Source organism: Neurospora hispaniola (assembly GCF_033458365.1).
Source record: "Neurospora hispaniola strain FGSC 10403 chromosome Unknown B0T23scaffold_2, whole genome shotgun sequence".
NCBI lineage: Eukaryota > Fungi > Ascomycota > Sordariomycetes > Sordariales > Sordariaceae > Neurospora > Neurospora hispaniola.
Window position 1 is genome coordinate 4,979,588 of NW_026944407.1, and position 25,100 is coordinate 5,004,687.

At 52.2% G+C, this 25,100-nt stretch overlaps 10 protein-coding genes across 10 annotated transcripts; 4 read left to right on the forward strand and 6 right to left on the reverse strand.

Annotated features, from left to right (window-relative positions):
• Positions 1-18: 18 nt before the first annotated feature.
• On the reverse strand, positions 19-1,941 carry B0T23DRAFT_418829 (galactose mutarotase-like protein). Its single transcript, XM_062839686.1, has 3 exons — positions 1,335-1,941; positions 865-1,245; positions 19-780 (listed from the first exon to the last, which is right to left on the reverse strand). The coding sequence occupies exons 1-3, from the start codon at positions 1,590-1,592 to the stop codon at positions 379-381; spliced, it is 1,041 nt and encodes a 346-aa protein (XP_062696242.1). The 5' UTR covers positions 1,593-1,941; the 3' UTR covers positions 19-378.
• Positions 1,942-2,510: 569 nt separating this feature from the next.
• B0T23DRAFT_98480 (phospho-2-dehydro-3-deoxyheptonate aldolase) lies at positions 2,511-4,175 on the reverse strand. The gene has a single exon (XM_062842091.1). The coding sequence runs from the start codon at positions 4,054-4,056 to the stop codon at positions 2,611-2,613; it is 1,446 nt and encodes a 481-aa protein (XP_062696243.1). The 5' UTR covers positions 4,057-4,175; the 3' UTR covers positions 2,511-2,610.
• A 474-nt stretch (positions 4,176-4,649) lies between these two features.
• B0T23DRAFT_394173 (uncharacterized protein) lies at positions 4,650-5,080 on the forward strand (the record flags this gene model as incomplete). The annotated part of the gene is made up of 2 exons (XM_062838112.1): positions 4,650-4,916; positions 4,973-5,080. 2 exons carry the CDS (start codon positions 4,650-4,652, stop codon positions 5,078-5,080), a joined length of 375 nt encoding a protein of 124 aa, XP_062696244.1.
• A 1,046-nt stretch (positions 5,081-6,126) lies between these two features.
• Positions 6,127-8,613, forward strand: B0T23DRAFT_394174 (major facilitator superfamily domain-containing protein; the record flags this gene model as incomplete). The annotated part of the gene is made up of 4 exons (XM_062838113.1): positions 6,127-6,511; positions 7,091-7,204; positions 7,290-7,897; positions 8,020-8,613. The coding sequence occupies 4 exons, from the start codon at positions 6,127-6,129 to the stop codon at positions 8,611-8,613; spliced, it is 1,701 nt and encodes a 566-aa protein (XP_062696245.1).
• Positions 8,614-9,440: 827 nt separating this feature from the next.
• On the reverse strand, positions 9,441-11,490 carry B0T23DRAFT_394175 (general amino-acid permease GAP1; the record flags this gene model as incomplete). Its single annotated transcript, XM_062838114.1, has 3 exons — positions 9,441-10,809; positions 10,861-11,068; positions 11,118-11,490. The coding sequence occupies 3 exons, from the start codon at positions 11,488-11,490 to the stop codon at positions 9,441-9,443; spliced, it is 1,950 nt and encodes a 649-aa protein (XP_062696246.1).
• Positions 11,491-12,740: 1,250 nt separating this feature from the next.
• B0T23DRAFT_98550 (uncharacterized protein) lies at positions 12,741-15,955 on the reverse strand. Its single transcript, XM_062842092.1, has one exon. The coding sequence runs from the start codon at positions 15,829-15,831 to the stop codon at positions 12,892-12,894; it is 2,940 nt and encodes a 979-aa protein (XP_062696247.1). The 5' UTR covers positions 15,832-15,955; the 3' UTR covers positions 12,741-12,891.
• Positions 15,956-16,141: 186 nt separating this feature from the next.
• B0T23DRAFT_334439 (actin-related protein 2/3 complex, subunit 1) lies at positions 16,142-17,953 on the reverse strand. Its single transcript, XM_062835778.1, has 3 exons — positions 17,535-17,953; positions 16,631-17,473; positions 16,142-16,563 (listed from the first exon to the last, which is right to left on the reverse strand). Exons 1-3 carry the CDS (start codon positions 17,755-17,757, stop codon positions 16,523-16,525), a joined length of 1,107 nt encoding a protein of 368 aa, XP_062696248.1. The 5' UTR covers positions 17,758-17,953; the 3' UTR covers positions 16,142-16,522.
• A 222-nt stretch (positions 17,954-18,175) lies between these two features.
• B0T23DRAFT_98604 (uncharacterized protein) lies at positions 18,176-19,229 on the forward strand. Its single transcript, XM_062842094.1, has 2 exons — positions 18,176-18,647; positions 18,713-19,229. The coding sequence occupies exons 1-2, from the start codon at positions 18,363-18,365 to the stop codon at positions 19,025-19,027; spliced, it is 600 nt and encodes a 199-aa protein (XP_062696249.1). The 5' UTR covers positions 18,176-18,362; the 3' UTR covers positions 19,028-19,229.
• B0T23DRAFT_427042 (uncharacterized protein) lies at positions 19,206-20,314 on the reverse strand (the record flags this gene model as incomplete). The annotated part of the gene is made up of 3 exons (XM_062840032.1): positions 19,206-19,385; positions 19,626-19,826; positions 19,958-20,314. 3 exons carry the CDS (start codon positions 20,312-20,314, stop codon positions 19,206-19,208), a joined length of 738 nt encoding a protein of 245 aa, XP_062696250.1.
• A 969-nt stretch (positions 20,315-21,283) lies between these two features.
• On the forward strand, positions 21,284-23,975 carry B0T23DRAFT_98573 (mannosyl-oligosaccharide 1,2-alpha-mannosidase). Its single transcript, XM_062842093.1, has 2 exons — positions 21,284-22,270; positions 22,330-23,975. The coding sequence occupies exons 1-2, from the start codon at positions 21,412-21,414 to the stop codon at positions 23,865-23,867; spliced, it is 2,397 nt and encodes a 798-aa protein (XP_062696251.1). The 5' UTR covers positions 21,284-21,411; the 3' UTR covers positions 23,868-23,975.
• Positions 23,976-25,100: the final 1,125 nt, after the last annotated feature.

Consider the following 25,100-nt stretch of genomic DNA (forward strand, 5'->3'; position numbering starts at 1 on the left):
GATTAAGGACATTAAGAGCAAGTAAAACCAATGTGGTGAAAATGGTGGCTGTATTGATGCAAGCCTCTCTCAGTCATTGCCATCACTCATCACGTCTTTCACTTCCAATACGTGAGCTCTTGTCCAGCTACTATAATCATTGCCGTCTCTGTCTGTCTATTTATCCAGCAAAACTGGCTGCCCCCACAGCTACAAGACTATCTCCGTCATCTTCTGCCACATATTCATCGTCATCACTTATCATCATTCATGTACATCCTCCGTTTCCCACTTTAATCCAATTACCACTTCCATCCCCTTGTCTTGATGTTATAACCTCCCCTTCATCCCTTCTCTAGCCCGCTCTGCCCTCAGCACCCGCACCCACGCACCCTCGGTTCAATTCTGCTTCCCACCCAAAACAATCGTCTGCGCCCCCTCAAGCGCATCCCCCGGCTCCAACACCTGCCACGTAGCCACCGCCCCCGGTTCCACGCACAACATGTTCTTGTACCCGTCCTTGGGCTCAAAGTCCGCCATACCTTGCGCCTTTTCGATCCAGGGGTTCCAGACCACCACGTTGGCAAGGTTGTCCCGCAGAACAGTGTACTTGGGTTGGTCACCTTCGAAAACGGTGATGGGGATGGACGCGGGGTCGTCGCCGGCGGGGGTGTAGACGCGGTCGGTCTCGGAGGAGATGGTTAGCGCCGAGGTGATTTGCGTGCTGGTGGAGATGGGGGAGGTGGTTTTGTCGACGAAGGAGGCGTTTTCGAGGCCGTGGATGGAGACGGAGGTGATGTCCTGGTTTTTTTGTGTGCGATTAGCGGGAGGAAGGAAGCAAGGGGAGGAAAAAGGAAAAGGAAAAAAAAAAAAAAAAAAACATACGTTAACTCTGAGATATGTATGCATCAACATCTGACACTCCCAACTCCTCTCGTCGTCATTGGTAATCACCAAGTTGGTCGTCAGACTATCCGTGTTCAGCGTGACGCTGTAAATCGCATTAAACGCATACGGCCACTTTGCCCTGGCGTCCTCGCTCAAGCCCGAAGAGCTCAGTCCAAAGTCCAGCTTGACGCTCAAATCCGCCGCCGCCGCCGCCACCGCTCCGGCAGCGCTAGTGGCCGTCGCAGCAAAGGCCGGGGTGGTGGGAGTGGGCGTCGATTCCGAAGTGGACTTGCCCAGGAACTCCCACCGCGACGAGCGGGCGAAGCCGTGCTGGGGTAGCTCCTTGGTTTGAGCGTGGCCGGGGGCTGTTCCGAAGACCTGTTATTTCCGTTTCTCGTCAGCATAACGTCGTCTTTCCTTCTTCCTTCCTTTGAAAAAAAAATAATCAAGGGCGGCGGACAACATACCGGGAAAACCAAGGGAATTCCGCCCCTCACAGGCTTACTCCCATCCAACTTGGCCGCCTCGCTCAGCCACAGCTTCTCATCGCCGTTCTTGTCCTTCCAGCTGACGACGGTGGCGCCGTACAGCAGGACCGAGACGCTCTCGCCGGTGGGAAGAGTGGCGGTCACACGAGAGTTGTCCGCAGAGAAGGCGACTTGGGGTTGCGGGGGCAGGCCGGGGGTGGAGGCTAGGGCGGAGGGCTTACGGCCACGGTCGACCATTGTTGCGGTTGGTATGGTTGGTCTGGGTTGTTTGGGTTGTTGGTCGGGGAGAGTTGTTGGGGTTTGCGATGGACGTCGAAGGTGTCGGAATAGAGTTGGAACCGGAAGTGGAAGAGGGGTAAGTAACGAGGTCGGACAAACAAAACGAGAATGGAGTAAAGATAGATAAGCTGTGAGTCTGTAAAAGCTTGGTCAGTTCAAGTCGGATGTTTCAAGTTGATGATCGGACGGAAGATCAAAAAGAGGGGAAGCTCTGGAAGCTGGAACTGTTCTGGTACAATGATACAGGACAGCGGGGTAAATGTCACCAGGAGGGGAGGAGCTGTATCGGACGACAGTAGCTTGTTGCATGACCTGAAACATGCGGCAGACCAAAGCTGCTGGAGCCCGACGGACGGACGGTGTACGTCACTGTGCTCACGATGCGTCACCTTGACTACCCTGTACTTTTCTTGGGCTTCGAATTTCCAGGACACTACCTTGTTGTACCAAAACACTTGAAAAGATGAATCCAATGTTCGATACAGAAAGACGCTATAGCACTTGTGAATTTTGAATAACCCTCTTTCATAACATGACAACCGCTTGCCTCCTCATAGACCGTTTCACACCCCTTTCGGGACTTTTTCCCCTTTCCTTTTTCCATGACCTGTAAAACCCACCACCTATGGCCGATTCGCTTGTCATCACAAAACTATCCACCCTTTTATCACACAATAGCTGTATCGCGACCATGGGCCATCTCCCGTCGTGGCCTATCAGCCGTTCCCAGCTTTGGCATGTCATGGAAGAGTTTCCGAAGCAGCAGTCCCGCCACATCCAAAACCACCACCTGCCCTAGATGTAATAGCAGCCTCATTGGTAGTCGCATCCTATTTTGTATTTGCTGCCCCATTCGCTGTAGCAGCCCCAAGAGTTGTAGCAGTTCCTCCAATAGTAGGAGCACTCCCATTCGCGCCAGTAGCCTCACTACTTTTTTCATCTGCCAGCTCCTCCACATCTTCAAACAAGCGGCCCCCTAAACCACCGAGGACTTTCTCCTTTCAGCCTCCTTTTCTTTTCTCTCCTGCCTATAATGATCCGCCACCAGGAACGCCAGCTCCAGCGCCTGCTTCTCGTTCAACCGCGGATCGCAGAAGCTCGTATAGTTAGTACTCAAGTCATCCTCATCTAGCCCTGCACCACCTCCCAAGCACTCTGTCACCGCGTCACCCGTCAATTCCAAATGCATGCCGCCCAGGTAAGACTTCTGTTCCTTGTGGATGCGTAGTGTCTGCTGAAGCTCCGAGAAGATGTCGCTGAACTTGCGCGTCTTGATGCCGCCGCTGACCGATTGTGTGTTGCCGTGCATGGGATCGCACTGCCAGACCACGGTGCGGGCGTACTCGGAGCTTTCGACCGTGTGGATGTGCGCAGGCAGGAGAGACGCCACCTTGTCGGCGCCGTAACGCGTAATGAGCGTAACCTTGCCGGGTTCGCGGTTGGGGTTCAGGGTGCGCAGCATAGGCAACAAGTCCGAAGTAGGTGTCGAGGGACCAATCTTGACGCCAATGGGGTTGGCGATGCCGCGGAAGTATTCGACGTGCGCGTGGTCGATTTGGCGCGTGCGGTCGCCGATCCACAAGAAGTGAGCCGACGTGTTGTAGTATTCTTTCTTGGGGGGAGTGGTAGAGTCGGGAGGGTAGGAGCGGACCGAAGGGTGGTTGAGCAAGCGGGTGAGCGGTTCCTCGTACTCGAGCAGGAGACCCTCGTGCGAGGTGAAGAGCTCGACAGTCGACAGCTTCTCGTTTTGGTCGGCGCCAATGGTGTGCATGAAGCGCAACATTTCCTGGATACGGTCGACGGTTTCCTGGTACTTGGATTTGAGAGCCGGGTCGCGCACGTGGCCGAGGCCCCAGTCGAGGGGACCGTGAAGGTCGGCGATGCCGGAACCGATGGCGCCGCGGATGTAGTTGAGCGTGGCTGCTGAGTACTGGTAGGCGCGCACGAGACGGTTAGGATCCAGCTCACGCTCATCGGGGTGGAAGCCGTTGAGGATGTCGCCACGGAAGGAGGGCACTTCCTTGCCGTTGATGGTCTCGACGGGCGATGAGCGAGGCTTCGCGTACTGGCCGGCCATGCGGCCGATGCGCACAACGGGCTTGTCGGCGCCCCAGAGGAGGACAAGCGACATCTGTAGAAGGAGCTTGATCTTGGACTCGATCACGTCTTGCTGGCAGTAGCTAAAGAGCTCGGCGCAGTCGCCGCCCTGGAGGAGGAAGGCCTTGCCTTGGGCGACATCGCGAAGGTGTTCCCGGAGGCGGATGATCTCGTTGGGGAGGACGATGGGCGGGAGGGTCTTGAGCTCGTTGGTGGCCTTTTCAAGGGCGGCCTTGTCGGGGTACTCGGGGCATTGCTTGATGGGCTTGCATCTCCACGAGTCGGGTGTCCATCCGGAGGCGTTTGGTGTCGTTTGTTGGCTCATGGTGACGACGGATTTGAAGATGGTGAAGTTGGTGTGTAAGTGGGTGGAAATTTCGAAGCCAAAGTGGCGCTTGTGATGTCTTGGCAGTAGTATTCGAACAGCGAGTGACTAAGAATGGACAGGTGGGTCAATATCCAAGAACTAAAGTCTTGAACGACGACGACTGTTATGGTGGTCTTTTCTCAGAAAAGAAAGTGGTAAAGAATGGTGTGTAGTTCATTGCTAGTCATGGCTGGACTTCAAAGAAGACGGAAGATCCTATTCAAATATCCTTTCGGCTTGTCGGGGGAGTGGTGAGTCAGTGGCAAGTGCACCACACGGTGTTTGTTCAAAGTGTCAAAACCGTCCCTCCAAAGTCTGGGAAAGTCAATTGACCAATAACATGGGCGACGAAATGTGTCCCACTGTGACGCTGTGCCCGGTGCCTGCCCCGCCCCCACATCTGGTCGCGACGGGAACTTGGTGTTCTACGTACAGCAAAGTGCAGCAGTGACACTACAGCAGCAGCCAGCTCCTGTTTCAAAGCTTTATTTTAGCAACCGACGTCTGTCCGACTTTTGTCTACACTGCCAATTTTAGTTTCAACTTTCAAAATGGCCGAGGACAAACAACCACCTGCCGTCGTCGAGGGCGCCACTGGCGGTGACGTCGAGGAAGAGGTCCAGCCAACCGCCAAGTCCGCCGAGGACCGCAAGGCCGCCGCTGCTTTGTCCAGCCTCGACTCCAACCGCGAAGACGAGTCCTCCGCCCAGGTCGACCAGGATGCCGTCAAGAACGCTTTCCACTCTCTCAGCACTGCCGGTAGCAAGCAGGCCGAGGTGAAGAAGGTCAAGGTCGATGCGGCCGATGTCGCCCTCCTTGTGAGTGTCTTTAGTAATCGCCGTTGGGCACAGCTTACTGACGGGGCATCAAACAGGTCGAGGAGCTCGAGCTCACCAAGGCCAAGGCTACCGAACTACTCAAGGCCCACGATGGCGACGCCGTCAAGGCCATCAACGCCTATGTTGCTGCCCCCGCGGCTTGAAGGACCATACTCCCCAGTTAGAGAACAAACAACGGACCATATGAAGCCGATTTACAGTCTGAGGAACCCATAACCGCTATCGATCTATCTGTATACCTGAGCTATATGCGACATACTATACCACATGCTTCCAGCAATAACGACGACGAAAACATATTTGTGACAGAGGATGAGCATGCATAGGCCGGGCCGGGAAAGGAAGTTTGGGGCAGGGAGCGATGGATTAGACAAAAAAGGCAGCCCCGTCATATATCGACGGAATCGGCAGCGATGTTGGGCATCAAAGTTCTTTTTGGTTGCTTGACGTGGACGTTAACGCGCGGCCGGTTGCTGGAATAGAGTTCGTATAAAGTTATCGACCTTCCACATCTGTTCTAGCGCTTACACGTCCCGTCTCCAGGGCAGAGCAAAGGTACATTTGAATCCTCCCATACAAATCTTTCATGATAGATTCATAATGTATGATACTCCCAAAGAGAAACCGTTGGTTACCGATAAGGGCCCTACGAATGCTTCATGTCGGGAATAAGCATCTGGTCGGTGTTGGTTTCCCTGGTGGTTAGTATCTCCCATCATCTCTTCTCAAAACAGAAAGTGAATCTGTTTCATTTGCAACCATCAACACATAAGACGGAACCCAACCTTGATATCATTCCGGGTTCCGTTAAGCCGCAACCAATAAACCGCTATCGAATCCTATACCGTGCCAGCGCACCGCAACCCCAGCAAGTATTGCGCGTCCTTTGCGCGTTCCGGCCCAGCAATACGTACGTACTCTTACCAACAATACAACACCAATCCATCCAGCCCTATGATGTGAAACCCCTTATCATTTGTTTACCTTGACTCACACAAGGTTTTTGACCTTTTACCAACCATCCCTCCACATTCTCTTGACATTCCATTTCACCTCGGGCGTTCAGACTCTTTCTGATTTCATCAGCATCACTCTTCTTTCATCTTCTGTCCTTGACCAGCGTTGCCTTCATCTTGTTTTTTTCCCACCTAATCACCACTCATCATCCCCATCACCAAAACCACCAAACATGGACCCCCCAGAAGACACCGACACCAACGACACCCCAACCGAACAAACCACCCTCCTTCCCCAAGATGCCCCCTCCTTCCAAGACCAAAAACCCTCTTCATCCGCACTATGGCCAACCCTCGTAACAGTCGCCTCCCTCACCCTCCTCTTCACCATGGGCGTACAAATCACCACCGCGCCCTCGCTCGCCATTCTCCAGGGGATCATCTGCAAAAAGTACTATGAGAAGGGAATCATCGACTCTTTGAGCTTGGGAAAAGGATTGCCGACCAGCTTTGAAGGACTGCCGACGAACTTTGAAGATGATAAGTGTAAAGTGGGGCCGGTGCAGAGTGAGGTTGCCGAGGTGAATGCTTGGAAGGATGTGTTTGAGATATTACCTGGTGGGTTTGACTTTTTTTTTTTTTTTTTTTTTTTTTTTTTTTTTTTTTTTTTTTTTTTTTTTTTTGTTTCTTTTGGTGGTGGTGGAATAAGGGGGGAGGGGGGTAGAAGTGGTTAAGAGGGGGGATAATAGGAGGGGGGAAGAGGGAGGTAGAAGTGGTTAAGAGGAAGAGAGGAAGAGAGGAAGAGAGGAAGAGAGGAAGAGAGGAAGAGAGGAAGAGAGGAAGAGAGGAAGAGAGGAAGAGAGGGAAACAGGAGTTATAAAAATAAAGAAAATTAAAAATTAAAAATTAAAGAAAAACGAAAAAGAAAAGGAAAAAAAAAGAAAGAAAAAAAAAAAAAAGAAGAAAGAAAAAGAGAGGAGAGAAAAAGAGAGGAGAGAAAAAGAAACGGGGGTGGAATAAGAGGGTGGGAAGAGTAAAGGGTGAAAAAAAAAGATGAACGGGGAATAAAATGAGAAGGATATCATGAACATACCTAAGAAGAAAAATGCTGCATGATCGATGCCCGATAACTCACACACAACTGAACCCAACAAAACAAAACACAAACACTAACCCAACACTCATCAAAAACTCCAGCCGTCGCCCTCGCCATCCCCTGGGGCATCCTAACCGACCGCATCGGACGCAAAAAAGTCCTGCTCCTCGCTTTATTGGGGTGTCTACTAAACGAAGCATGGGTTCGTCTCGTCTGTACGTTTTCTCGTCCTTTTTCCCTTTCTCTTTCCCTTTCCCTTTCCCTTATCCATCGATAAAAAAAAACCTAACAGTCATAAAGACTACTTCCCCAACTTCTTCCCCATCCGCGCCGTCTGGTTCGGCGGCCTCTTCCAACTCCTCGGCTCAGGCAGCACCACCTTCACCAGTATTGTCTATGTCCTCATCGCCGACGTCTGTCCCGCCGAGCAACGCTCCACCTTCTTCAGCTACCTCCTTGCTGCGTCCATCGTCTCGCGGTTTCTCTTTGTGCCTATTGGTGGTGCTTTGATTGCCTATGATGATGCGTGGCTTGCCATGTGGATTGGTCTTTTGGTTCAGGTGGTGGGGTATGTCGTTGCTGTTGTTTTTGTGGAGGAGACTTTGCCTGCTTCTTCTGATATCGACTCTTTGGAGATAGGTGTTGGTGAGTTGGTGATGGGTGCAGAGGGAGAGGAAGAGAACAGCGGGTCTAGTGCGGAGGAAACAATCACGAAGCATAAGAAGACTGTCATGCAGCTTGTGGAAGAGTACGTGGAAAAGACAAAGGAGGCAGGGACGTGGACTTGTAAGAACCCCAAGGCTGTTTTGCTGTTGCTTTGTTTCTGGTTGTACTATATGGGCGAGCAGGCGGAACAGTTGTTGATGATTCAGTATGCGAGTAAAAGGCTGGGGTGGTCTTTGGGGAAGGTACGTCTTATCCTTATTCACCATTTTTATTTCCTCCAAGAGTGTTTTCCTTTCCTTTTTTTTGCCCCTTCCCCTACCTACCTATTTATCTCATCCCTCCCACTAACACCCATCCAAAACAGGCCTCCCTCCTCCCCTCCCTCGGCGCCCTCACCAACCTCCTAACACTCACCCTCCTCCTCCCCTCTTTATCCACTTTCTTCTCCCACTCCTCGCCATATCCCTGGGCAAGAATGGGCGAAGAAGCCAAAGACGCCCTCCTCTCCCGCACCTTCGCCACCCTCCTCACCCTCGGCTGCCTGTTCATTTCCCTCCCCATCTCGAATTTTGGATTTCTCGCCTCAGGCGAAGTTCTTTATTCAGCAGGCGCCGCGCTTTCGGTCCCCTTGCGCAGTCTGATTACCAACCTCGTGGATGCTCGCCATCGCGCGACGCTGTATACGGTCATTAGTGTTGTTACGTATGCGGCTACGTCGGCGGGGAGGCCGGTGGCTGCGGAGTTGTTTGGTGTTGGGTTGAGACTTGGTGAGGGACCGGGAAAGGGGGATGGGGATGGGATGCGGTGGATGGGATTGCCGTTTTTGGTGGCGGGGGGGATGTTTGCTGTTTGTTTGGGGGTGGTGACTTTGGTGGGGTTTGGAAAGAGGAGAGGGGAGATGATTCACATGGGGAGAGAGGAAGAGGAAAGGGTGGAAGGGGAGAGGTATCGGGACTGATGGTGGTAGACTTGGATGGTAGATAGTAAAGGAGATGTCATGTAGACTGTTCCTTTCCGGTTGAGACTTTTATATTAACATCAACAGCGATGACGGTTCCCACCTTTAGGTATGCCTAAGCAAGACAACCTACAGGTAACAATGGTACATCACGCAAATTCATTCCTTCCATTGTAGAACAAGCCCTTTTCCATAGGTTATGCGGTTGATGGGGTGCTCTTTCCCAGGGCAGTTTCCACTGAACTGAACTGAATGACTAAACAGAAAGACTTCATCGCCCCTTCGTTTACCTACCTAGTAATAGGCACATATCTGAAAAGTCCCGATACACCTGCCTGCCCAATATACTAAAATGACTCATTGAACACGGTGGTGTATGAGTACCTCCCGTTGTCTTACGGAACCGAACTGAATCGAGTTCGGGATTCAGCGTAGGTGTGGCTACAGGCAAAAGTCGAAACTACCCGAGAACCGAAGATGGATGCCGTAGGTGACCATAAGAGGTAAAAAGCCAATTATCGGATATTTTCATTCTTCTCCATCCATGGTCATTACAGTTACAAGTGGTGTATACTAACAAGCCCCGGCCATGGTATCATCAAACTGTACAGAACTGAACAGAGTCAAAATTCCATCGCAAATTCGTTCCCAACTAACCCACAAACTCTAAACGCCTCGCTTCATATCCCATCCCAAACCCATAATTCCAACAAATCCTTCCCAAATATTCCAACACAAACTCCAAGACATTTAGGGTACTCCTAGGTAACCATTCAATCCAAACCCAAGGAAATCACCACTCCAAACCAAATAATCCCAGTGAACGGCTAACAAAAAAACCGATAAACCCTCTTCCACCCGGGCCACCCCTCCACCTCCTCCTTCTCCCTCATCACCAACACGGGCAAATTCACATCCCTCCTCCGTCCCGTATCCAAATCCATCTCATCACTCCTGACAATCTTGGTCCTAAACCACAGCTTATACACCAAATAAAACGCCGCCACAATCGGCACACACAGATACTGCAAAAAGAAACTCTGCGCCACTTTACTCGGCGACGCGGTAGCCGCCGACTGGTTATCCGTAAACGTGACAATCGGGAACGCCGCAATCCAGAATTGGGCAATCAGCACAAAGACATTTAGAAAAAGGCCGACGTACGACCCCGTGATGCCTGCCTGTGCAGTGAAGCTGAGTTGGGTAAGGGACCGGCCCCGGCGGGCCCAGGCGCGGCGAAACCGGATGTGGCAGAGGCAGATGGAGCCCCAGGTGAAGATGGACGAAAGGCCCGAGACGGCGAGCAGCCAGTTTAGCACGTCTGATTGGAATTTCAGGTCGGCTAGGTAGCCGATGAGGCCGACGAGAGCTGCAAAAAGGATGGCGAAGAGGGGCCGGCCCTTGCGGTCGACGTAGGCGAGGATTTGGGGCGCTTGACGCTGGTCGGCCAGGGCTGCTAAGGTGCGGGAACTACCAAAGACGGCGGAGTTGCCTACGCTGAGTACGGCGATGAGGATGACGGCGTTCATGATTCCCGGTAGCACTTGGATGGAGGCGGACTCGATGGCTATAACGAAGGGCGAGTACGAGGCGTCGGAGACGGAGTAATGGGAGATGTTTCCCAACAGGCGCTCGTGGTTGTAGGGGACGATGAGGCCGACGAGGGTGAGAGAGACAATGTAGAAGAGGGTGATGCGCCAAAAGACTTGTTTGATGGCTGTCGGTAGGGATTTACGCGGGTTGGCGGTTTCAGCGGCGGCGAGCCCGACCAGCTCGGTACCTGTAAAGGCGAAGGCGGCGGAGACGAAGACGGAGCAGAGACCTTTGAAACCGTGGTGAAAGGCGCCGGGGTTGGTCCAGTAGCGCCCGCCAATGTAGCCGGTGTTGCCTTGGGGGTCGTCGAAGCCGCCAATGTTGATGACTGCGGCGAGGATGCTGGTATCGTTAGGGAGAGTTTTGGAGAGGATAAAAAGGGAATGTACGTACATGAAACCGGTGACTGCGGCGATTTTTACAATGGAAAAGACGAATTCGGCTTCACCATAGCCTTTGACACCAAAGAGGTTGATGATGATAACGGTTGCTAGGAAGATGGTGATGAAGATGGCTTTATTGAGTTGGTCGTTCCAGTAGCCGATGGTGATGGAAGCTGCTATGAGTTCGAGTGGTAGGACTGTCAACCATTGGAGGGCATAGCTGGGGGTGAGGTTAGTCAGGTTCGATAAAGTTCAGGGGTCAGTGTCTTACTTCCACCCCATGGCAAAACCCCATGCTGGATCAAGGAATCTTGTAGAGTATGACGAGAAGGAACCGGCAACGGGGAAAGCAACGGCCAGCTCACCGAGAGCTTGAATAGTACACCAAAGCATGACACCCACAAAGCCATATGCAATGATGAGCGCGGCCGGACCTCCTAGGTAGAGACACTTGCCCGAGGCCACGAACAAACCGGAACCTGATGTTGGTCAGTCATGTCTTTTTGTAAGGTGTTGTACAAGACATACCAACTGAACCACCAATGGCAATCATCTGCAAGTGTCTCCCCTTGAGCTCTCGGGCCAGACCCGTGTTTGCCGTCCTGACGTTGGCGGCGTGCAGGTCAAAGTAGTGGCTTCCATGATTCTGTTCGGTCCGAGGTTCATCCGAGGAGTCGGCTGCTTGGTATTGATCAGGATGACTCTGGGCGTAGATGCCATGTGTTGATATCCGGCGGACCGGGTCCCGTTTGAACGAGTCGAGGAATGTCCGCAACCTCGGTTCTTGGCGATGCCGAGCGCGTGCCCATGTCGGAACGCGGCCGACTGCGAAGGGTTCCCGGAAACTCCATGAACTTCCCTGGCCGAAGGAATCTCCACCTCTGCTGCCGTAAGCGGCCATTTCTATGTCGCTGGGCATGGTGTCTCGCTTTTTGGGTTTCATGCTTCCGTTGTTGTCGTTATTGTCGGTTGAGAGGCGACTGGTCGGTTTGTAAAGGTCTCATCCTCTTACTAGATACGCGCCCAATATCATCGCGTCCCTATCACAACCGTTCGTCCTATCGTCGCCGGGTGAGATGGCGGATTTGGTGAGTGGAGTGTGGTCGCGTGACAGTCCGGGTTGATGTGTGTAGTACTTCAACTTGGATAATATGTGAGTGAGAAGGAGGGAAAAAAAAAGAAATTAAAAAAAGAGAAAAAAAAAAAAAAAAAGAGGCAGGGGCAGTCATCGAATGCCCTGTCAGCTAAGCTTACACTACTGCAGCACATAGCCGTGACCACAACAGGAAGAGAAGTGCTTATCATTCCCCCGGCCGGCCTCAGGGCTGTTGGGTGACGGTCCGTGGGGTCATTTCTGGATGTAACACGGGCGGACATACGGGAATGCGAGTGATCGGTGAGCGAGTCCGTCTCTCATTGGTGACAAAGACAAGGTCCAAGGATGGAAGGGGGGTCGAAGATGATACCATGTTGAAAACCAACTGAACATTTTCCCATCCTCCATTCCGGGGAATTGCCCTGCCTGGGAATTCTGGGGGGGAACCACATCCACTGTAACAAGGCCCGGGATCCCGCCAACCATGCCCCGGACAGGTCCACTTCAGGGCAGCGCTCTTAGCGTTCGCCTACCCGCCGTGGGGTTGTGGGGTTATCGAGTGGGCTCCAGTGGGGTCAGCTCTTTTCAGCTCTTCCTCAGTTGACGTTATCATGGCAATATTGGATACTTTGTGGACCATCCCAATTTCAGTGCCCGATAAACCGCGCCCCCTTTTTTTGTTTTTTGTGTTTTTTTCTCGATATCCGTCCCTATGGTTTTTTCTTTGGTTATTCCCGCTCTTCCCGGCTATCTTATCGATTCTTTGCTGTCATTACCAAAGAGCATCAAGATGGAGTAACACCCACACTTGTTCTAAAAAGTTAGAGTCAACCAGGGTCACACACGCCGAGCCAACCAAACCCATCACGCTTTACCCAGAACAAGCCAGACAAGACGATAACTAATACATCATATACACGTGTATACACTACCAGAAGCTATTAAATCAAAGCACGAGACATATTTCCTTTTCCTCACCAGGAACCAAATAAGCCACGAGGCAAACACGTTGTGGACCATGCCCCGAAGAAAAGTACACATGCTCATCAGGCTATCTTCAGTTACCACATTGACGATCTTTGAAGAAAAATCTCTTCTATCCAATTCTCAATATCCAGATTCCATCCTTGACCAGAAACACTACTACCTCAAAATGCCGCAAATTCTAGATAGGAACCAACCCAAGTAGTCCATGAATGAATTCCGTCAAAACCCACAAAACTCCCTAACCCTACCCAACCTCTCCACCCCCTCCCCATACCCCAGAAACTCACAAAGCATGCCTCCCTCGTCAAACACCCTCTTCATCATTTCTTCTATGCGTTGCTGTTCCCAAACCGCTTTCCCATTTCTGCTCTCAAACCCTCCTTTAGCCTTATCCCCCTCCTCACTCACCCCCTCCCCAAAACCCTCCCACTCCCAGTCCCATTCCCACTCCCTTTTTCTCCGCCGCAAAGAAAAAGAAGAAGATCGATACCACTCCCCTTGTACACCCAAATCTTCTTCTTCAAGACAGGGACCGCCAGGGACACTAGCGGCAGCAACAGATGATGATGATGATGATGATAGTGAATCCACCGAGGTACACGGTGACATACCAGCATCCGAGATGGCGGCGGGAGCAGCAACAGCAACGGCAAAAGCCACGGTCTCCGCCCACGATAAAAGCCAGTACATGTTTCGCGCGGTATGCAGCTCGATGCTGTCGGTGTCGTGCAGTCGGAGAGACTGCGAGCGCGACCAGAGGAGGGTGCAGATTTGGGAGATGTTGGGGAGGAGGGCATCTCTTAAATGGATTTCGGGGGGAGGTTGGTGATGGGGTGAGTTAAAAGAGGAGGACGAAGAGGAGGGAGGAGTGGTGGTGGCGGTTGTTCGCTTTTTGGTTCGGTTTTGTCGTTTGCTTTTACCTTTACCTTTGCGTCGTTGCTGTGAAGGTGCTGGTGCTGGTGAAGATTCTGGTGAGGAGGAGGAGGATGAAAAGGAAGAGGAAAATGCCTGACGGGATTCAAGTTTATGCTTCCTTCTTGCCTTGCGGGCCGATCGTGTCGAGACAGTTTGGCGGGGAGCAGGACTAGTGTCGGGACTACCGCCCCCGTCACGGGCCCCCCTATTCACACAATGAGCCCTGATATACCTCTTGCTAGCCTCAAGACAAGTGTCTTGCACCATTTGTATAATAGCTTGCCGGTATTCCTCCCCCTTCAGTTGGGAAACCGACAGTGACGGAGGAGCGGATACATAATCACCATATCTCGCTGACGTCTCAAAAGAGACGGGTGCCGACGATGAGAATGAAAAAGGGCGACACCATTCTTCTTCTTCTTCTTGATCGGTACAAGAAAGGGCATTATTACTTGATGCAGCAGCAGCAGCAGCGTCATCCCTATCCCGCCTTTCCTGTTGACCGCAGCTATAACTGTAACTGTTTTCGTAGTAACTGCTTACTTCCCCTTCTTCACTGCTGCCTGAGATGGTTGTTGTCCAGCCTTTTTCTCTTTCTTCTGAAGATCCTCGGTGTTGCTGCTGCTGCTGCAGTGAAGCACCGTGAGTCTGTCCCTGACTACCGCCAGGTAAACTCCATCCCCCCTCTCCTCTTCGTTTCTTTCTTGGTTCCCGACTCGCTTCGTCACTTCGTTCCCGACTCACTTCTCGATTATCCTCCCGACCCTGCTGCCCCAGCGCCATCTCCCGATTCCTCTTCTTCAACTGCTTACTCACCGCCCTTAGTGAAGGCTGAGTCGTTTCTCTTGTTCCAGTCATGATCCGGTTCGGAGTAGTGGTGAACAGCACACGACGAGGTGTCGGCACCCGAGTCAAAGGGCTGATACTTCGCGGAGAAAGGGAATCGTCATATTGGCCGGAGGATTCATAGCCACTGTTGCTTGGGACGGCATCGAAGGGATTTCTGGGAATTTGAGCGAAAATAGCGGATGGTGGCGGTGAGAGGCCTGGTTCTTGCTTTATTTCCGTGTCTGTTTTTGTTTCTGTTTCTGCTGGACCTGGACAAAAGGTGTATCTTGATCGGGAGGAGGTTTTGAGTCTCTTTGGGGAGCGAGAATGAGGAGAGATGGGGGCGTCAGAAACCTTTTCGTCTTCGGTTTCGTCGTTTCGGTTTCTATTGCCGTTTTCGTTTCCATTTCCGTTTCCGTCTTGATTTCCACAAGTCCGTCGGAAATGATCATTCCCACAATCTCCTTCCAAGGTTTCCCAGGCACGTACCCTCCTCGCTTTAGTCTTCGAAGCAGAAGAAGAAGAAGACGGCCCATCCCACCTGATGGGTTTGAACAGGCCCATCTTGGGCATTATTGTTGGTTCCATGCCCATTCCCATCTCCATACTGCCCACGTCCCCACCCATACTTTGCACCGTTGGTGGTGGCATCACAACCCTCTCCATTACCACCCCCTCCCCCCTTTTCCCCCAGGTCCTACCGCCACTGATCCCATTGTCCATTCCCCCATCTCCTTCCACCTGCTTAATCTGTTTTCCCTCTTTTCCCTGTGTCACCCGCGGCACCCACCTCTCCACCCTCTGCCCTAGCGGTATCGACACCCAAACAGGACTAAGCGATCCCTCCTCCCGCTTAATCACCACTGTCTCCTCACTGGAACTAGCATTACTCCCTCTTTCACGACCCAACGACAACGCAGGCGGCACCGATTTACTTGGTCCTGGCCCCATGTTCATTGTTGTTGATTGCCGCTGGCGTCTATGCTCCTCAAAACCTGGTGTAGGTTGTGGTAGACTTGATGTCGGTACCCCAGGTACCTCCAAATAATCCAAAACCGACCGCTCCACAGCCCCAGTAGAAGGGCCGCTGTACTCTACTCCCGCAGGTGGATAACCAAATACCCGCTCGTTAGAGATGGAGAATAAAGAACGAGAAGAAGAAGAAGAAGAAGAAGAAGGGCGGGAGGGACGATCAAAGATGCTAGTACCCGTGCTAGTGCTAGCTGTGCCGTTGGCGGTGCTATTGGCGATGGCAGAGGAGTTGTAAATAAAGTCGCTTGGTGATGCTGGAGCGTAGTGGTAGTCTCTTGGTTCTGGAGGACTACCAAGAGGGGAAGCATGAACTGGAGATGCGGAAATAAAGTACAGAGGGTGTGGAAGGTGGTTAAATGACTGGTGGTAATTGTTGTGATCCATGGTTCGGTTTGTTGTTTGGCTTGTGACGCTGCTTTTCAAATCAGAAAAAGTAGGCAGGGAAGATGGAGGCAAAGCAAGGTGAAGTTGAGTTGTTTGGATAGCTGAAAGGGACGGAGTGACGGACGGCTGATTACTTAGATGCTTTTAAGCTAAGGTCTGGATGGGGAGCGAAAGGACATGAAATAGACAAAACAAGGAGATGGACATGAATGTTAACATGCACTTCTCCTGCCGCCAGTTATCAGTTCTCTTACAAGTCTTTTATGGAAGTTATCACGGCAAATCGGAATGCGTCCGGCAAGCCACAAGCGGTAGTCAATGAATCGCTTTGTATGTATGAACCTGTATGTGTTGTTGACTGTGTGTCTGATTCACACATACATATCTTGCGGTATCGGCCGGGCGGTCATGACAAACGGATAGCTCACTGTTGATAAGTGACATGATGGGTCTCTATACAATGGGTGGATGGACTATCAATCACTTTGGCGGATACCGGGAGGCACGGATAGGGCAGAAATCAAAGACCGGGAAAGTTACCCGCTAAACTGACAATGATCGATCTTGAACTTGAATTTGATTCATCATCAGCCGTTCACTCTTGCTCCATTAACATTAAATGTTACGCTTCGCTTGCGGGCTTTTTGCTTCCATAGGTGTGCGGCTATACCCTCTTTCATGAAGAAGAAATCTAGGTGTGCCAGATGACGACTCTGCCGTCGACACCGCTCGCTGTTGTGTCAAGTCAGTATCAATAACTATTGAAACCACAGATTATGTAGGAATGGGGAACACTCACAACTAAACTTGGTCACCCGTCCACCACTCTCCTCAAAGGGCCTCAACATAGTGACCGTATTTTGATGCACCGTCTTCAACATGGTATCATCCTTGCTGACCTTACCCTTCAGGTCCATCTGCTTGAACATGTTCAGCGCAGACTCCTCTCTGTCCTCGTCACCAAGACCCGGTCTTCCTCCAGCCTTGGCCTTCTCCAGCGTGCCCGCCAGCTGCCACCCCTGCTCGCCACCCTGGAAGCGGAAGGCCTCGCAATCGTAACCCGCAGCAATGATCTCGGTCTCTCCGTTCCAGAAGAGGCTCATGAAGGGCAAAAGCTGCGTGTTGATGCTGATCACCGCCTTGGGCGGCTGCTCGGGCGCAGAGGGGTAGACGACGGTGATGGAGGAGTCATGCGCCGCAAACGCCAGAGCGTCGCCGCTTGGGCTGAAGGCAACGGAATGCACCCATCCGGCAGAGTTGTTCAGGAACTCGCCGCAGACCGTGTTGAAAGGCAATCTCTCGCCCCAGGGGCTCGGCTCGGGACGCTGGTCGGTGCCCTTGATGAAGGCGGAAAAGACGCGGGCGTGGGCGTCGGTGGAGCCGGCAGCAAGGAGGACGCTGTTGGGGTGCCAGGCGACGGAGGTGATGGTGGACCGGATCGGCTTCTTCAGGTGCTTGGATACCCACCAGTCGTTTTCTTCCTCAAAGTAGCAGATGGCGATGACGCGGTCACCGGAGCCGACGGCGAACTTGGCTTCCGAGGGAGACCAGCGGACGAAGGTGGCGGCGCGGGAGATGCGGAGGAGCACGAGGGTGGGCTTGTAGCCGGTGGGGGAGGGTTCCCAGACGAGGGCGTTGCGGTCTGTGAGTTGGGGTTGGTTGTTAGTTTGGTTAGGTGCCTGGGTTGCGAAAGGGGGGCCTACCCTGAGAGCAAGTCACAATGCGGCCAGTGTTGGGGGCAATGTCAACGCTGGTGACAAGCTTGTCATGACCCTTGAGCTCATCCTTGAGCTTGAAGGCATTGCCGACTCTGCCGTAGAGCTCGACCTGAGTGTCGCGGGCAATGGCCAAGGTCTGGCGATCGGCCGAGAAGGAGTGGTCGGCGATGGGGTGGTGGAAGAGATGGTGGACCTCGGGAGCGGCCATTGTGAAGGATTTGGTGAGTGTAGAAACAAGGTATGCGATAGGAGTATAGCTCTCTACTACCGCGCGGTGATGACGGAGAGTGATGTCTGGTGTCGGAGCCGGATGTTGTAAGTGGAAGTGGAAAGGGGAAGCAAGCTGTGTCCGGGAACGGAGAGCGGGAGAGCTCCGTACGTAACTACAGCGGGCTGGACGCCTGAAATGAGGTCAGACCGCCAGGCTCCAGGGGCACCGTTGCGGCAGCGTAGTGGGGTTGGCTGCGGGTGGGTGACGCCGCCAAGTGGAAGCGTGCTGCCGGCCGGGGCTGACCCACCTGGAACTGGAACAAGCTGCACCCACGCCCGTGGGGTTTGTACCGATTGTTCCCGTCGTAGGCTGGCCGCCCGCTGTCTCCAATTTTTGGACCAGCAACCGAATTGTCGACGTCGTATTCTTCATTGATCACCGAACATCATACATACACCCGAGCGACGACGACGACGACGAGACGATTGACGACATTCACCCCTCCCACGAGGCGTCTACGATATACTGAGAACATACGCGACAATTAACAGCCTGCATTATACAAACACCAACAACATCAACTCCCGAATTCCTACGCGGCAATGGCTACGCGTATTGCTCCCCCCGCCGGCCTCCCCCAAAAGGTGGTCTCGAACCCGCCAAACCAGACTCTCTACGTCACGAACCTCCCCTCAGCCAAGATCCAGAAGGACGACCTCCGTACGGCACTATACATGCTCTTCTCCACCTACGGTCCCGTCCTCGATGTTGTCGCTCTCAAGACCATGAAGATGCGCGGGCAAGCACACATTGTCTACCGGGACATTCAGACAGCAACACAGGCCATGAGGTCACTTGACGGCATGGAGTTTTTGGGCAGGAAAATGGTACGTCTTTTCAGGGATAAATATTTCAGCGGTAGCTCTTCACATGCTAACTCGGGTTTGCCTAGAAAATCACCTACGCCAAGGGTCGCTCCAACATCATCGCCAAACTCGACGGTACTCTGGTGCCACCCAAGGCCGCCGCCGCCGTAGCCCTCACCACCGTCCAACAGAGCATCTTCAGTGCCCCAGTACCAGGCGCCCCTACCACTACGAATACCGAGAGTCCAGCACCACAAGGTTCGCCAGCCAAGCCTCCCGGGACGGAGACAACCACACCGGCAGAGGAAAACCGCGGAACGAAGCGGCCACGCGAGGAAGAGGAAGAAGAGGAGGAGAGCGATTCGGACGTTGCTATGGAGGAAGACAGCGACGAGGATTGATGGGTGTCCACTATGGCATTTGCTTTTTGTTTCAAGATACCAGCTCGCGGTGGGAAGGATGACGAAAATGAAGGCGCAATGAAGCGGATGGATAAAAAAAATCGCCCTCTCGAAGGACAATGCAGAATACGCACCGCTAGCTGCATGTACAACATACACCGCGCTACTCCCACTTCCTTTAGGCGGAAGAAGGCTCCAAGGCCATTTCCTTGGGGATCCAAAGGCTGACACAGCCGCCGACGAGTCCAAGCCAAACCATCAGGTAGTTCTCGATCGAGACATTGTCAAAGGTCGACATGGCCTCGCCGAGGAGACAAGGGTGGACGAAGAAGGTGGGAAGGCCTGTGATGGGATGATACTGTTTGTTTGGCCGAAATAATTCAAAAGAAGGGACATTCGTGTGTTAGTATAGGCACCTTTTTTTTCTCTCTCTTCTTCTTCTCATATTCCATATGCTTCACAACAACAAAGTCACAAAGAGCGAGAAAAAAGAGTTCAGCCCTAGTTAACTTTTTGGTGTTTTCAACAGCGAGAAGATTGAACTCCAAAATTCGAAGCACACAAATTCGAAAACACGAGATGAGATGAGAAAACTTACATCAGCTGAGACACCACCCACGGAACCCGCGCGGCGAAGTCCATCTTTGAACTGATCGGGTACAAGCCGTCGAAAGATGGTGTCGATGTTGAAGGCTGGTTCATCCGCCGGCAGTCCGTTTAGTGAAAACCACAGACAAGGCGCTTGATATGTCGGGTGAAGGTGTATTTCGTATGTGACGTAGCCATAGCTTGTCTTTTGCTGTTGTTGTTGTTGTTGTTGTTGTTGTTTAAAAGGCAAAACCATGGCCTTTTCTCCCCCAGTAAACCACATATCAGCATCTTCCACCACCACCACCATCACCCCCACTTCACACGGGGCCATGAACATACCTCATCATCATCCTCAACCTCCATCCCCTCACTCACACCAACCACACCCTCCCCCTCCCCCTCATCCCCCCTTACCGCTGCTGGCCCCTCAAGAAAACTCAAATTATCCAAAAACTCGGATAACCCATCATCATCCAGATTGACCTCGAGCGGTCTGGTGATTTGGATAAAAGTGCTGTATTCGGGATCCGAAGGAGAGACAAAGTGGGTGTTGAGCGCCGAGCGCACGCGCAGCTTCCATTGGCGCCGGAGCGGGCCGAGGGTCGCTTGGCTGTAGCGCCGGTCGAGGTGGTGGGCGGCCTCGGCGAATTCGGAGGGGGTGAGGTGGGGGTAGTTTTGGATTTCCAGGCAGTACATTTTGATCAAGAGTGTTTTGGGTGGTGAGGTGGTTGTGATATTGTAAGATGGTGAGATGGTGGGCGGTCTGCTGAGTGGTGCAGTGCTGAAGGACGGGATGGGGAGAAATTGGGATGTTACCGAATGTGGAACTGAATTGTCACGGACGGTGTTAGTGAGCGGGACGGGAGGAGAGGGTGATAAGATAAGGAAGGGGTTGTAACTCAAAGTTAGAGGTATTGTGGTTGTTCACATGTTCTTCACGTTCACTTCAACTTGGAAGGTTAATATCTCTTCATCCATAGTCATATACACGAAAAACATACTCTTCATACATTGCAACATACCTCTATACATAACCGCCAACCGTTAGAAATGGAAGTTTGTGAGACCGCCGGGAGTAATTGACCACACACCCAACCCTGACAGATCACCACACCCTTAACCCTGGCGAACCTGGCCCCCTTAACACTACAAACAGCGGGGCCCACGACGTCGCAAGGGCATGGACTTGACGCGTCCAAGCTCAAGCTGTCCTTTTTGGCGTAGTGTACATTCTGTGTACCTAGTTAGTGTAAGAGGTCAGCAATGTTCTTGGTTTCTTGCATGATTCTCGTTATCTCGGGCTGATATGAAAGTAATCACCACAACTTCTGCATGGTGTAGGTACATGTGCAAAGACATGTCAGGCACTGCCAGAAGTGGAAGTAAGAGTGTAATGGAAGGGATGGAAGCACAGCTCCATGCTAGGTAGGTCCACGCCGCAGTTCTCCTTCCTTGTGCAGCTTGACCGCTCAAATTTGGCAAATACAAAGTTGGGGGGAGAGACTGCTGCTCCCTTTCGCATGTGAATACCTTCCATCTATTCCAATCTATACCTACAATTGCCAGCTCTTGCTAAATCCATACCTGCCTTTACCTACCTACCTACCTACCTAATGACCAAGAACTAGTACCGTGGCGATTCCAATCCATTGTCTCAAGTCCAGCACCACAAGGCCCAAAAGTGCACTAACAGCACTAGCTACACCAAGGAAGACAGTACCGTCCCCCAATGAAACTGCCCCAACTACTATAGCGCCAACGGTTCAGTTCCCCTCCAGGGTACCTCCTCCTCAATGAACCGCGTCCGCGATCCATTCAACCTCCACAACCGCCCCGGTACCATTGCCGCCATCAACATCCTCCGCGCAACCGCCACCACTGCCGCCACCGAGTTCCGCGACCGTGCCGAGAAAGCCGCCCAGCAGGCTGTCGAGACCGCTGCCAAAGCCGCCGAATTCGCGGAGCAGGCCGCTGAACGCACCCGCGACGCCGTCGAAGCCGCCGCAAAGGAAGTCGAGAGGGCGCTTGACCACACTGCCTTTCAGAGCCAGTCACAGTCGGACTTGGAGCAGGGCACCTTACTGCCAGCTGCTGCTGCTGCTGCTGCTGCTGCGGAAGAGACATACGACGAGGAAGACACAGAAGTAGAAGAAGAAGAAGAATACGAACAAGGAGGGGACATGGCCTCTTTTTCCATCCCACGACACGTCCCGTCGTTTACGGACCCGGCGCGCCAAGCTGAAGATCGACTTTGGGCTGCTGCCACCCGCCAACGGGCTGGACCAGCAGCAGGAGCAGGAGGAGTGTTTGGGGGAGTACAAGATAAAGTGGGAGGATTCCTAAACCCGGATCGAAGGTCGTTACCCATGTACAAGGATAAGCCGTATGGGTACGGCCCCGGAGAAGCGAGACCTAGGCCGCTGTTAAGGAAAAAGAGGGTGTTGGGATTATTCACCTTGGTGGTGCTGGGGCTGTTGTGGTTCACGGGCTTCTTTGATGAGCATCATGAACGAGCCAGGGAGAAGCTGGGCGATTGGGGGTGGTTGAGCTCGGATACAAAGGCGAGGAGTAAGGCGGATTGGCTGAAGAGGAGGGAGAGGGTGGTTGAGGCTATGGAGCTGAGTTGGGATGCTTATGAGAGATATGCGTGGGGTATGTTTTTGAACAAGGGTTGGTGTTGTGACTTGAGGGTAAGGCTAACTTGTGACTAGGTTATGACGAGTTTCACCCCGTGTCCAAGACGGGCCGGAACATGGCCCCCAAGGGTTTGGGTTGGATCATTATCGATTCGTTAGATACCTTGATGATCATGAACTTGACCTCGCGGGTTACTCATGCTCGCGAGTGGATCTCCAAGTCGTTGACCTGGGACCAGGATCAAGATGTCAACACCTTTGAGACGACCATCCGCATGATGGGCGGTCTCTTGTCGGCTTACTACCTCAGCACCGAGTACCCGAACCTAGCGCCCATCACCGATGACGACGTGGGCGCCCCCGGTGAGGACCTTTACCTCGAAAAGGCCCGCGACCTCGCCGACCGCCTCATGTCTGCCTTCGATACGCCCTCTGGCATTCCCTACGCGAGCGTCAACCTCGGTAAATTCCAAGGCCTGCCCTCGCACGCCGACATGGGTGCCTCTTCCACCGCCGAAGCCACCACCCTCCAGCTCGAATTCAAGTACCTCGCCAACCTAACAGGCGAAAAGGACTTTTGGGACCGCTCCGAAAAGGTCATGAAAGTGATAGACGACAACCAAGCCCCCGATGGCCTCGTGCCCATCTTCATCCAGCCCAGCACCGGCCACTTCCACACCCAAAATATCCGGCTCGGCTCGCGCGGCGATTCCTACTACGAATACCTGATCAAGCAGTACCTGCAAACCCACAAGGCCGAACCCATCTACCAAGACATGTGGAACGATGCTCTCCAGGGCATCCGCAAGCACCTCGTCACCTACACCGAGAACAGCGGGTTCACCATTGTCGGCGAACGTCCCTCGGGTCTCGAGGGCAACTTGTCTCCCAAAATGGACCACCTCGTCTGCTTCCTCCCGGGAACCATTGCCCTCGCCGCCACCGAAGGCCTTTCGGAGCGCGAAGCCCGCAAGAAGCCCGGCTTCTGGAACAAGCAACGCGAGGCCGACATGAAGCTCGCCCGCGAGCTGATGCAGACGTGCTGGGGCATGTACCGGTACATGGCGACGGGTCTCGCCGCAGAAATCACCTACTTCAAGATCCCCTCCGACCCCTTGCCGGAGTCCTCCTCGCACACTTCCCCACCCGATTCCATCTTCCATGACCCCGCCGGTCCTGACGCGACCTGGCGCAAAGATTACGAAGTCCACCAAATGGACGCGCATAACCTCCAACGGCCCGAAACGGTCGAGTCCCTCTTCTACATGTACCGCATCACGGGCGACGTCAAGTACCGCGAGTGGGGATGGGACATGTTCAAGTCGTTTGTCAACTACACTGCTGTCGAAGATGGCGGCGGGTTTACGAGCTTGTCGAATGCCAATGTCATACCGCCTGTGATCAAGGATAATATGGAGAGCTTCTGGATGGCGGAGACGCTCAAGTACTTTTATTTGTTGTTCAGTCCGGAGGATTTGTTGCCGCTGGACAAGGTCGTATTTAATACCGAGGCGCATCCGTTGCCGGTTTTTGAGGTGGGGAGGTTGTTGAAGACTGGGTGGGAGAGGAAGCCGAGGACGTCGGCGACGACAGGGGAGACAAAGAGTGCATAGGCAGATTAGAGGGGATGGGCATAGAATGGGAGAGTCGGTAGGTAGCGTAGGGAAACCAAAAAGGGAAGAAAGAGAAAAAAGGAACATGCCAAGGTGTAAAGAGGGCAAGTATCCAAAAAAGAACGTCAGAAGTATGTATATATACACTTTTTCTATGTAATAGGTAGTTTGATAATGAGTGGATGTGTGGATGAGTTGGTTGTTTGTGGGTGTGTTCAATGTACATACAAGTAGGTTACAAGTTTAACTGCTGCACCCAAAAAAAAAAAAAAAAAAAAAAAACATACTGGTTTCAAACTGGAACGAGAGTAAAGACATGAATGAGCACTGAAGGAATTGGAGATACGTAAAATTCTATGATACCTATCTACATCATCACTACCTAATTACGTACCTATATAACTCCGTCGCATCCCGTTCCTCATATAGATACGTAGTACGCGGCGAGGCTTTATAGTGGCAGCAGGACCTTCCTTCACGAATACATACATACCATTGGGACTATCAAGTTCAGTCACTTTTTTTTTTTTTTTTTTTTTTTTTTTTTTTTATAGAAAAGAAGGAGAGAAAAAAAAAAAAAAAAATCACTGCTACCTAGGTAATTATCGTTACGCAAAAGACGTGCCTCGCGTCGGTGCCTCACAAGGTAGGTAATGCTGACCCCGAGAACAATGAGATATAAAGCAAACTCGTTACTACCTACACAAAGCAACAGTACCTATATATATAACAGCTAATAACATGACAAACTTGACAAAGGAAAAGCTAAAGACAAGACAAGACAAGACCGAGCTCTGTTGAGAGACTTGACTTGGACCTCGCGTTTTTTTTTTACTTTTTAAAATGAAAAAGTGTAGGATAGGCGTTAGGTTGGTAAGATATGAATTGAGAATCCCAGTCGACTTTGATAGAAGTTAACTAACGGGACGAGTTACACTTGTATGAGGACTGTGTAGCTGGTATGGTCCTACGCTGTACTAAAATGTGTACGTAAATAGAGTGGAGGATTTAGGCACTTGTTTGGAATATATATATCTTACGACAGTTGGAGGTACTTAGTTGTGTTTGTGTGTTTGCGACATTACATGACTTGAGTTGAGTTGAGTTGAGCAGTTAGTTAGTTGGTCAGTCAGTGAGTCAGTTAGTTAGTTAGTTAGTTAGTTAGTCAGTCAGTCAGTTAGTTAGTTAGTAAATAAAAGCTGCCGGAGAAGAGAGAGAGAGTTTCCTCATTTT

Excerpts from the sequence above, each read along its gene's own strand:
- B0T23DRAFT_418829 (XM_062839686.1), bottom strand. The coding sequence starts at position 1,592 with ATGGTCGACCGTGGCCGTAAGCCCTCCGCCCTAGCCTCCACCCCCGGC. Across the intron at positions 1,246-1,334 it reads GAATTCCCTTGGTTTTCCCG|GTCTTCGGAACAGCCCCCGG; the intron begins GTATGTTGTCCG and ends CGGAAATAACAG. Across the intron at positions 781-864 it reads ATACATATCTCAGAGTTAAC|GACATCACCTCCGTCTCCAT; the intron begins GTATGTTTTTTT and ends CAAAAAAACCAG.
- B0T23DRAFT_98604 (XM_062842094.1), top strand. The coding sequence starts at position 18,363 with ATGGCTACGCGTATTGCTCCCCCCGCCGGCCTCCCCCAAAAGGTGGTC. Across the intron at positions 18,648-18,712 it reads AGTTTTTGGGCAGGAAAATG|AAAATCACCTACGCCAAGGG; the intron begins GTACGTCTTTTC and ends GGGTTTGCCTAG.
- B0T23DRAFT_334439 (XM_062835778.1), bottom strand. The coding sequence starts at position 17,757 with ATGGCCGCTCCCGAGGTCCACCATCTCTTCCACCACCCCATCGCCGAC. Across the intron at positions 17,474-17,534 it reads CATTGTGACTTGCTCTCAGG|ACCGCAACGCCCTCGTCTGG; the intron begins GTAGGCCCCCCT and ends CCCAACTCACAG. Across the intron at positions 16,564-16,630 it reads ACGGGTGACCAAGTTTAGTT|CGAGCGGTGTCGACGGCAGA; the intron begins GTGAGTGTTCCC and ends TTGACACAACAG.
- B0T23DRAFT_98573 (XM_062842093.1), top strand. The coding sequence starts at position 21,412 with ATGAACCGCGTCCGCGATCCATTCAACCTCCACAACCGCCCCGGTACC. Across the intron at positions 22,271-22,329 it reads TTATGAGAGATATGCGTGGG|GTTATGACGAGTTTCACCCC; the intron begins GTATGTTTTTGA and ends ACTTGTGACTAG.
- B0T23DRAFT_98550 (XM_062842092.1), bottom strand. The coding sequence starts at position 15,831 with ATGGATCACAACAATTACCACCAGTCATTTAACCACCTTCCACACCCT.
- B0T23DRAFT_98480 (XM_062842091.1), bottom strand. The coding sequence starts at position 4,056 with ATGAGCCAACAAACGACACCAAACGCCTCCGGATGGACACCCGACTCG.